Source organism: Bos javanicus, chromosome 8, assembly GCF_032452875.1.
Source record: "Bos javanicus breed banteng chromosome 8, ARS-OSU_banteng_1.0, whole genome shotgun sequence".
NCBI lineage: Eukaryota > Metazoa > Chordata > Mammalia > Artiodactyla > Bovidae > Bos > Bos javanicus.
The window spans coordinates 10,062,640-10,074,271 of NC_083875.1; the positions used below are offsets into that span (position 1 = coordinate 10,062,640).

An 11,632-nucleotide genomic window follows, 5' to 3' on the forward strand; every position below is an offset into this window, starting at 1 on the left:
AAGGTTGGAAAAAACCCACGAGTGAAAGCCCGTAGACCAGGAAGCTTGTGTACACTGGGCCAATTAGAAGAAGGCCAGTGAGGGTGAAAGGAAGATGGTCCTAGATGTGGTTGAGATAGAAGGCAGGCCAGGTCACCTAGGGATTGTAAACATTCACTAAATAAGCAGAAAGCCTTGTGTTGGACACTGATAAACCCTGGAAGACACACTCTGTCCTTCAGAAGCTTGTAGTCTAGTTGGGGAGATAATCTATTTATATTAATATTAGTTTATATCATGTGACATTGATAGGTAATACATGGTCTGTAGGGAGTTTTTGCTAATAGAAATGGGGAAGGAAGACTCGCTTTTGCTTGGGGTTCTTGTGGAGGGGGTCTCGAGGGAGATGTAATTTGATCTGAGCTTTTCCTGCGTGAGTAGGATTTGAACAAATAGAGTTGTCAGAGGGAGTGGCTTTACCTGAATGCAGGCTTGTGGGATGCAGGAAGACACTGGCTCGCTGGAGAGGTTGGACCTTCTAAGGCAGTCGCGTGGGAGGTGATGCTCGACCTATAGCTCGGATGCACTGGTGCTCTGCACCGTGTCCCTGATAGAAGTACTGAAATATAACGTGTCGAATGCCTAACGTTGGCTTTCCCATTGTAAACACAGAGCTGCACAAGTAATCCAGTGTAACTTCTCATTCCTACTTCAACATCCTCATCAGACACTTTCTGTTCTCTCTCCAGATAACTCCACTAATGGCGAGCTGGCTGTTTAACGCAGTGCTAATTACTCTTCTGTTAAAGAGCTCTCCCTTGTTTTAACTTTCTTCCATAGATCCTACCTGAGGTGGCATCCTGTCGTCTTTTAGTCTTCCCTGGTCCAGGCTACATATTTCTATTCTTTGATTTATTCTTTCACTGGTATCATTTTTAAAACCCCCCTACATCCAAATACTATTCTCCAGAAAACTTTATCAATGATGCTTTAAAGTTGATTCTTCACAATTGAATGTAGTATTCCAGTTTTTGAGGAAACAATGGCTAGGGCTTTTAATTGTCCATCTTAATGTTAGCCAGATAAGTAGAGACTGATAAGCTTCCTCTATGAATCTTGTCAATGTCTGAATTTTTAGTCAGGTCAGCTTTATTCCCGACGTGAAAAAGACTGACAGTGGGGGAGGGGCGACAAAGAGAAATGAATGATCGTCACACAGATTGTTGTTTGGTTGCTGGTACTGCCAGCTTAAGTCCAGAAAGGAAACAATATCATTATGTACTATGGCCGTATTAGAATAAACTCTTTGTGATGTAACACAGCCGTTACAGAGTGGATTGGAGAGGGATCTTATTAAAACAGATTCCAGATGTTGCAAATTGTGAGAGTTTCAGAAACTTAAATCTTTAAAATTAATAGAGTCAATGAGATCTGGACGTCATGTTTGATTTTGGTAGTTGATAGCAGTAATTGATTTGTAACTCATCGTTCTGGTATAGCTTGTTTTACACATAACACAGTACTGTCTGGCTTATTTTTGGACTCAAAATTTATTTTTGTCATGGTCAGAAGTTTTAATAAAAATTTCCAAATTTATATAAAGTCGTCACTAAGTTTCTTCTTATTGTGGCAGTCTAAGATTAGGACTATAATTCAGTTTAATTTTATGGTGTACTTTATTATTGAAAAGTGAGCATAAGCCGCTAACCCAGGCCAGTAAAAAGAAAGAGGTGAGTGGCTTATTCATAGAAATAGTTCTATCCAAAATATATAATCAAATCATTTGCTGTTTCCCGAGCCACCCTCTTTCTAAATAACATATCTGCGTATGTTGCTTCACCTGGGCTGTTAACATCTTAGTGACTAGACCGCATTTGGGGAACAGTAATTGTGTGCAAGATTCATCAATGGTCACTGAAAAAAGCTACAGTGGGAAAACTAGTAATGTTACAGTGGAAAGGTGGATACACGTGTAACATGATCAGAGCTACCATCATCAGTAGTGAGATCTGGATATCATCATGTGCCTTCTGGCATTTTTAAAAAATTGAAATGTCGATTTACAGTATTTCAGGTGTACAGCCAAGTGATTCTTTTCCATTATGGGCTATTAACAAGATCCTGAATATAGTTCCCTGTACTGCGCAGTAGAACCTTGTTGTTTATTTTGTATACAGTAGTGTATATTTGTTGGAGAGGGGAGTGGCAACCCACTCCAGTATTCTTGCCTGGAGAATCCCGTGGACAGAGGACTCTGGCGGGCTGTAGTCTATAGGGTCGCGTAGAGTTGGACACAACTGAGGCGATTTAGCAGTGTTTGTTAATCCCAGATTCCCTATTTGTACACCCCTCTTCACTTTTGGTGACCACAGTTTGTTATCTGTGCCTGTGAGTCTATTTCTGTTTTGGAAATACACTCATTTGTGTCATTTTCAAGACTCCACATATAAGTGACACCACATGATGTTTGTCTTTCTCCTTCTGACTTAGTTCACTTAGTGTGAGAGTCTCCAGGTCCACCATGTTGCCGCACGTGGCGTTATTTAATTCTCTTTTATGGCTGAGTAATATCCCACTGTATATATGTACCTCATCTTCTTTATCCATTCATCTGTTGATGGACATTTAGGTTGCTTCCATATGTTGGCTATTGGAAATAGTGCTGCTGGGAACATGGGGTGCATGTATCTTTTCAGATTAGAGTTTTTCTCGTGTCTGGTTATATGCCCAGGAGTGGGATTGCTGGATCATATTTTAGTTTTTTAAGGAACCTCCATACTGTCCTCCATAGTGATGGCCTTCTGTTATTGATGTACTTAGAAGGGCTTCTGTGGTGCTTGCCACAATGCCTAACCTGAATTTAGTCTGGAGGAAGCATTAGACAGACCTGTAGTGAGCACATTCTACAGAATAACTGCCTGGTACCCTTCAGGTGTCAGGGTTATGAGAGACACACCGCCCCCAGTTGGAGGAGGCATGGCAACTCCATGAATGTGTGATCCTGAACCAGAAAAAGGACATCAATGAGGGCAGTTGGGAAGAAATTCATATGAGGTGTGCTCTAGATTATTTCATAAATCTTGTGTTGATGGTTAATTACCTGGTTTTGATCACTGTAACTGCAGTTTTAATAAGACGTTATCATTTGGGGGATAGGGTGAAGGGTACACAGGAGTTCTTTGTAGTATTTTTGGAACTTTTTGTAAGTGAATTTAACAACAACAAAAACTCAGAAATTCAGACTCTCATCCTTCTACTTTATGCCATCTCTTTGGTCAAGGGACTGGTTTTCTTTGCTTCCTAAATCTCTAGTGTGATCTAGATAGCTGAGGTTTCTAAATAAGGGATTTTGAGGTAGTGAGGCATTGCCTTATCGGATTGCAGCTACAAGTTGAAAGGTTTTGTTTAATTAATTAATTTACTTATTTATTTTTGTACAGAGCTGTAATTACATCTTTGGGTTTCCAGTGACTCCAGGTTATTTGAGCATTGCTGTTGTAGCCACCAGGAGCCATAGCTGGAAACTTAGCTCTGTAATTAATTTACTGGTTTGTTTCTCTTTTTATTATCATGTTCTGGATTCAGGTTCGTCCCACAGATTGTTCTGCTGTGTGTCATATATTGTTGAATTTCGTATTTGTCAATTGTCTTTTAGGAAGAGCTGGTTTTTGTATAAAAATATTTTACCTAAAATGGAAATATCGCGCTGAACATCTTATTTTTCCTCCCAGCAAAGATGGTCTGGAGTTTTTATAAATATAATGAATAAGTAAACTTACACCGGCATAAGCACCACACGGTGGCCTTTTATTGGGTGATAATTGGGATGGAGGAAATTAATACACTGGGAGATGTTTCTGTTACCGGGAGCAGTTGTTAATGTATGACTCACAGATTCTTAAGTCTAGGAGAAATTTGACGAGGTGTTTTGACCAGTGTGGCGGAAGAAGAAAACATGGACTTGGGAATCGGAAGACCTACTTTCGAATCCCAGATCTGTCACTGATTATTATTGTGACTTGGACAGGGCATTTAACTCTTCGGAGCCTTCAGTTTCTCATCTGTAAAACTGGAATGATAATAGCACCTTTCAAAGTTACTGTGAAGATTCAGCGAAGTAGCTTGCAGCATATTGTTCCTTTAGGAACTTTTGGGCCAAGCCAATACCTGACTTCACACAGGCATCTCATATATGCTGGTTCTGTTCTTACCTTCAACTGGGTTTATAACTGGGCCTTCTGAAATTGATGAGATTCTGCTTTGTTTATAAAGACCTACAAAAAGGTGGTAGCATATGTCAGTCACCTCTGCTGGTATTTCCCAAGTCTTTTTGTTGGGAAGTTTCCCCAATATCTCTTATCCCAGAGAAATTATTACGTGCTAGTCACATTGGCTGTTACTCCAAAATCTGTTAGACAGGGGTCGCTCATTTGCTGCTTTCCTTGGCGTTTTAGTGTTCAGACCTGAAATCTTTCCATACAAATGAATATTAAATTTAAAAGGAAATCTTATACAACAAAGGCACAAGATGTCCAGACAATTGAAAGAAAGCGTTTCCGTGCACCATTTTCTTTCAAGTTGCAGGTCTGACTTGGCTTTTTGATTCTCTGAAAGACCAGTTGTTCCTGTGGTTGTGGAGTGAACATCATTGTTTTTATGAGTTAACATGGAAATGTTTAGGGCTGAAGGGGCATGTCTGTACCTTATCCTCAGGGGTGTGTGTGTGTGTGTGTGTGTGTGTGTCTGTACCTTACCCTCAGGGGTATGTGTGTGTGTGTGTCTGTACCTTACCCTCAGGGGGGGGGTGTGTGTGTGTGTGTGTATATCTCTGCACAAGAGCGGGGAGAAGGACAGGGAGAACGACATGGCAGCTGTGACTGTGTTAGCAGTTGGTGAGCTTAGTGAGGGGAGCTCTTTGTGCCTTTCTTACAGCTTTTCTCTAAGTTTGTTGTTGTTGTGTAGTCTGTAAGTTGTGTCCAACTCTTTTGTGATCGCATGGACTGCAGCCCACCAGGCTCCTCTGTCCATGGGATTTCCCAGGCAAGAATACTGGAGTGGGTTGCCATTCCCTTCTCCAGGGGATCATCCGCACCCAGGGATGGAACCTGAGTCTCCTGCATCTTCCACATTGGCAGCTGGGTTCTTTACCACTGAGTCACCAGGGAAGCCCTTCTCTGAGTTTAACTATCTCAAAATTATACTGGATTAAGTTATATTCTTATTCTCTGAGGAGATGTAAGCCAGAGGCATTTTCAGAGGAAGGGAGGTTGAAGGCACCTGAGTCAGCATAGAAAAATAAGTAGTAAGTGAGTAATTCAGTTAGTAGTCACTCACTGGCAAAAAATTAGTTCCTTTAACCTGTTTTTCCTTAGAACAGAACTTTTTTTGTAGAAGGTCCTCTAGAGAGAGTAAGCTGCTGCTTTATCAGAGCGAAGGAAACTACTTGGAAGTGCAATCAGATGCTAAGAAGTAAAGAATATTTTTCTATTTACAAGTCATAGACAAGGATAAGCAAAATGGAGAAGGCAGAAATATTAGGACTTTAAAAATTATCTAGTGCTCACACAATCTTTCTTCTACCTGAAAGATACAAGTTAGTTCTCTATAATTAGCATTCTATCTTACTAGTTAGTAGACATTAATTATCCTTTATTTCAAGTTGCTGTTTGAGTTCAAAGTTAATATTTTGTGTTCTTAATAAATATCAAATAAATATTTATTATCATTTTACCCTTCAAAAGGCATCTTCTAACTAACAAATATTTTTACACTCTTTTCTTTCATGTCAATGATGACACCTCTTTTGGGAACTCAGAAGCCAACCAAAGGTAAGAGATTTGGTTCATTACGGGATGCTTGTTCGAGTTGTATGTGTGTATTTTTTTGTACTGGTATTTCCTTCTGAAAAATAAAAATATTCTCTGTCACTTTTAAAATGAAAAAAATAACGCAAGCCGTCAGCCTATTCATAAATCCAAAGCCATTTATTGGCTTAAGAAGGACTGGAGGTTTATGGAAAAGCTGTTTTTGTACTTTGACCAACTCTGGCCAGTCTCCTGGCAACTACAACACAGATTCCTTTTGTGCCCTGCTGGTCACCACAGATTGGCTGGGAACTTCTCGTTCCAAACTGCGGTCAGAACCAGTACTAGGCAGACTCATCCATGGTGCTCCTGGGACAGCGGGGGACACACTCTCAGGCCAACAGAAACCTGCCCTGGCCCACAGCTTCCTCCGGGAAACGTGCTTTCATCCTAGCTTTGAGCCCAGATTCTCAAGAAACTTCGGTTCCCGTGTCTCTTAGGAATGCAGTTGTGCCAGAGTAGGGACAAGGACTGTGTTTTTGTATTGATCGTTCTTGGGAACTTTCCAGGAAATTTATATTTTTATCTACCTTCTTGGAGTTTTGTTTTAGAATCTGTGGTGGAACAGTAATTCCATTCAATATTATTGTTGCTGAAGTATGTATAGATTTGGCTATTGGGACTCTGAATGAGTAAAAAAAAAAGTCTAATATGGCACTGACTTCTTTATACATAACAGAACTAATTTTATCAGTTTTAGCTTTTGTGTGAAAAGATGGCTGGCTTATCTTTGTTTTCTTTTTTTTCTGATGGAGCAGAGGCTGGATATTGCAGTAATGATGTGAAGAAACATTACGTGACTGTTTTAAAAATATTCATGTTTTATTTAATTCAACTCTATCTTACCGTTTAGAGAAAATGTGTTGATGTCAAAGATGTGGAAGGGCCAATACTACATTCTTAACAGTGGTTCCCTCTAAGGAGAAATATGTTTGGTGAATGGGAGACCTTTATTCTTTATGCTTCTGTGTTATTTGCCTTGCTATAATGAATGTGTGTTTCTTCTCTGTTACTTGAAAAGAAATTTTTTAAAAAATTAAGGAAAAAAATGTTTATTTAGGGGGAAAAAGGGGAGATTGTCTGCTTTAGGAAATCCATGGCTGGAAGATACCTGTAATAATTTACAAAACAGCTGAAAGTTAAAGAGGACCTTTCAGTGTTGTTAGTAAACAAGACCTTAACATTCCTAGTTCCCGCCTTTGTACCAGGCTCTGGCACCTTCCTGTTACTGAGGAGAAGAGCTCAGTAACAGTAACTCTGTGATGAAGGGCCTGGTGTGAAGCAGCGTGGGTCCTAAGTCGCTCAGTTGTGTCTGACTCTTTATGACCTTATGGACTGTAGCCCTCCAGGCTCCTCTGTCCATGGAATTCTCCAGGCAAGAATGCTGGAGTGGGTTGCCATGCTCTCCTCCAGGGGATCTTCCCAACCCGGGCATTGAACCCATGGTTCTGAAGTCTCCTGCAGGCGGGTTCTTTACCACCAGTGCCACCTGGGAAGCCCAGGTGGGGAGCAGACATGGGCTCCAAGGCTGAGTTCAGCTGCCAGCTCCCCACACCTGTTAGCCGCTAGGTCCTTGACTTCTTTGTATCCTAGGGGCTCCTGTGTAATATTAGCTGTTGCCATTACTTCTCTACTGGAATTGAGAATAAGAATTGTTAAAGAAATCCCTAAATTTAAAAAAGAAAAGAAAAACCTGTAGTAATAGGGAGAAGAGAGCAATGTAGAGTCTGATCTTTGAGAAGTGCACTCGGATGGTTCAAGTGTGAGCTAAGCTTATAAGCAAGCAAAGACTTGGGATGGTCTCTACTTAACATTGGTAAGAGCAGAATCAAAAAAAGTGATAAGACATGAGAGCTGAAAGCTGCAGCAGAAGAAACTTAATATGAGCTTCACATTGTATTTAATCTCACCCTGCTGACAGATGTACTTTGAAAAGCAACTCCCACCGGAAATTTTGATCCACAGTCCTTTAGGACCATCTTCCTTCTTCTTTCTTTCCTCTCCCTATTGTTGTTCAGTCGCTAAATCATCTCTGTTTCTGTGACCCCATGGACTGCAGCATGCCAGGCTTCTCTGTCCTCTGCTGTCTCCCAGAGTTGCTCGACATGAGTCGATTGAATGAGTGATGCCATCCGACCATCTCATCCTCTGTTGCCCACCTCTCCTCCTGCCCTCAGTCTTTCCCAGCATCAAGGTCTTTTCCAATGAGGCAGCTCTTCACTTCAGGTGGCCAAAGTATTGGAGCTTCAGCTTCAGCATTAGTCCTTCCAATGAATAAGTCAGGGTTGATTTCCTTTAGGAATGACAGGTTTATTGCCTTGCAGTCCAAGGGACTCTTAAGAATCTTCTCCAGCACCACAGTTCAAAAGCATCAATTCTTCGGTGCTCATTTTTCTTTATGGTCCAACTCTCACATCCATACATGACTACTGGAAAAACCATAGCTTTGACTAGACGGACCTTTGTTGGCAAAGTGATGTCTCTGCTAAGTTTGTCATAGCTTTTCTTCCAAGGAGGAAGCATCTTTTAATTTTATGGCTGCAATCACCATCTGCAGTGATTTGGGAGCCCAAGAAAATAAAAACTGTCACTGTTTCCACTTTTTCCCCATCTTTTTGCCATGAGGTCATGGGATCGGATGCCATGATCTTAGTTTTTTTGAATGTTGAGTTTTTAAGCCAGCTTTTTCACTCTCCTCTTTCACCCTTATCAAGAAACTCTTTAGTTCCTCTTCATTTTCTGCCAGTGGGGTGGTATCATCTATATATCTGAGCTTGTTGATATTTCTCCTGGCAATCTTGATCCTGCTTGTGTTTGATCCAGCCTGGCATTTTGCATGATGTACTCTACATGTAAGTTAAATTAGCAGAGTGAGAATATACAGCTTTGATGTACTCCTCTCCCTGTTGGGGAATTGCTGACATAGTGAGCCTTGACTGCTGATAGACACATGGTTAGCTCTGGGGAAATGTTGAGGATTAGTAATGTACGACATAGTGCTGAGGCTGGGTGGTAGTTGCTGGTCTCCACGCCTCCCACCTCTCTGGGGGTGTTGTCAGATACTGAACTTCCGTAACCCTTTTTATCCTTGCTTCGGCATAACTGTCCCACCCCAGGGAACAAATGCCTGGTGTCACTGTTTTGCACAGATGTTCGTGTTCTGATCCTTCCTTGGGCTAAAGGTATTTCTAGCCAGTCATCTAGTTGGTTGCCCCCAGGCCGCAACCACTCATCTAACTTTCCCCTGGCATCCTCCCGGAGCTGCTCTCAGCTTTGCAGCCATCTCCTCCAGCAGCTATTTGCCCTGTGCTCTCCCCATGGTCCCCACCCAACTCTACCTGCCATCCGTCTCATTGCAGCTGTGTTTCAGGGTTTCTCAATTTCTGGTCCACATATCGGCGAGCAATCTGACTTTCAAAAACTCGCTCTCCTTGCCTTCTTTCTTTCCCTTTTTGACTCTTTACCTCACTCCCACCATCATTTTGAATTAATTTCAGGTGGAGGTGAATATAGGCATGCATACTTCATTTACCAACCTAATCTAATTTCCTTATTTAAAAAACTTAACTCTTAGGTTTAGGGTCCAGACAGCCTTGTGAGTTCACATAGAAACATTCTTGTGCCAACTCCAAACTCAGATCAGGGACAGATAACATATTTAAAATATTGAAAATCATGTCCTTGTATTCAGAAACAACATATGTCACTTCGAGGGCTTGCAGAAGGCTGGGACTGAATTAGTGTGTTTACTGGGCCTTGAGATCAGACCCAGGTCCTCTGAGGTGCAGCCCTTGCAGACTAGAGGGGACCCTGATGTGTGGTTGAGGACCTGAGAAGTTCATCCATGTGAAAACTGATTTGGATAAGGCTCCATCATGAAAGAAGGCTTTAAAAAGGCTTTTGGCCACCAGATCAGATCAGATCAGTCGCTCATTCGTGTTCGACTCTGCGACCCCATGAATCGTAGCACGCCAGGCCTCCCTGTCCATCACCAACTCCTGGAGTTCACTGAGACTCACGTCCATCGAGTCAGTGATGCCATCCAGCCATCTCATCCTCTGTCGTCCCCTTCTCCCCCTGCCCCCAATCCCTCCCAGCATCAGAGTCTTTTCCAATGAGTCAACTCTTCGCATGAGGTGGCCAAAGTACTGGAGTTTCAGCTTTAGCATCATTCTTTCCTAAGAAATCCCAGGGCTGATCTCCTTCAGAATGGACTGGTTGGATCTCCTTGCAGTCCAAGGGACTCTCAAGAGTCTTCTCCAACACCACAGTGCAAAAGCATCAATTCTTCTGCGCTCAGCCTTCTTCACAGTCCAACTCTCACATCCATACATGACCATAGGAAAAACCATAGCCTTGACTAGACGAACCTTTGTTGGCAAAGTAATGTCTCTGCTTTTGAATATGCTGTCTAGGTTGGTCATAACTTTCCTTCCAAGGAGTAAGTGTCTTTTAATTTCATGGCTGCAGTCACCATCTGCAGTGATTTTGGAGCCCCCAAAAATAAAGTCTGTCACTGTTTCCACTGTTTTCCCATCTATTTCCCATGAAGTGGTGGGACCAGATGCCATGATCTTCGTTTCTGAATGTTGAGCTTTAAGCCAACTTTTTCACTCTCCACTTGCACTTTCATCAAGAGGCTTTTTAGTTTCTCTTCACTTTCTGCCATAAGGGTGGTGTCATCTGCATATCTGAGGTTATTGATATTTCTCCCGGCAATCTTGATTCCAGCTTGTGTTTCTTCCAGTCCAGCATTTCTCATGATGTACTCTGCATATAATTTAAATAAACAGGGTGACAATATACAGCCTTGACCACCACTGAGCTAATTGGGATTCCCTGGTGGTTCAGATGGTAAAGAATCTGTCTTCAATGCAAAAGACCTGGGTTCCATCTCTGAATTGGAAAGATCCCCTGGAGAAGGGAATGGCAACCCACTGCAGTATTCCTCCCTGGAGAATTCCATGGACAGAGGAGCCTGATGGGCTACAGTCCATGGGGTCACAGAGTTGGACATGACTGGCCATGCACACGTATGCATACTGAGCTAATTTCTGTATAAATAGGAGGGAATAGAGACACTGGGCTTTGAAAAGACCCAGACCTGGGCTTCAGTAGCTAGGAGTGGCAGTGTAAAGGTGGCCAAAGGAAGGGGAAACAAACAGGCAATCACGTAAACCATAAAACAAGCTCCCAATTCAGATGTGCTAGCAAACTAACCTATAAAGCCAAGAGGAAAATTGTCATCAGGAAGTGAGGCAGCACACTCAAAGTGGAAGGGTTTGAAGGGCAAACTGAAATGAATTGAAAAGCAATTACCCTTAAAACTTTTTAAAGACTAAATTATTGAACATGAAATCCAAAAAATTTTAATTATAATCAGTGAAAAATACTTAAAAGATGGCTTTAAAAAAGAGCATATTTTAGAAAGTAAGAAGCATAAAAGGTCAAAGCAAAGCGTTTGTGGTGCCTCACAAAGTAGCGTCATGCATTACCAGTGTTTCCATCATATGGTCTTCCTACCTTTTGTGTGTGTCGATTATTGTACACAAGTGGGATCGTGGTCCAGACTTTTCATGTGCTGTGTTAGTTGCTCAGTCGTGCTTCACTCTTGGCGACCCCGAGGACTGTAACCCTGCAGGCTCCTCTGTCCATGGGATTTTCCAGGCAAGAATACTGGAATTGGTTACCATGCCCTCCTCCAGGAGAACTTCCCAACTCAGGGATCAAACCCAGGTCTCCTGCATCCCAAGTGGATTCTTTACTGTCTGAGCCACCAGGGAAGCCCC

At 42.0% G+C, this 11,632-nt stretch overlaps 1 protein-coding gene across 3 annotated transcripts in view; it reads left to right on the forward strand.

Moving 5' to 3' along the window:
* KIF13B (kinesin family member 13B) overlaps window positions 1–11,632 on the forward strand; it is a 211,804-nt gene that overhangs the window by 68,370 nt on the left and 131,802 nt on the right. For all 3 annotated transcript variants that reach the window (XM_061426800.1, XM_061426799.1, XM_061426802.1), the window contains exon 3: window positions 5,795–5,807. In XM_061426800.1, the coding sequence (XP_061282784.1) occupies window positions 5,795–5,807 (13 nt within the window). The remainder of the gene's footprint in view (window positions 1–5,794; window positions 5,808–11,632) is intronic.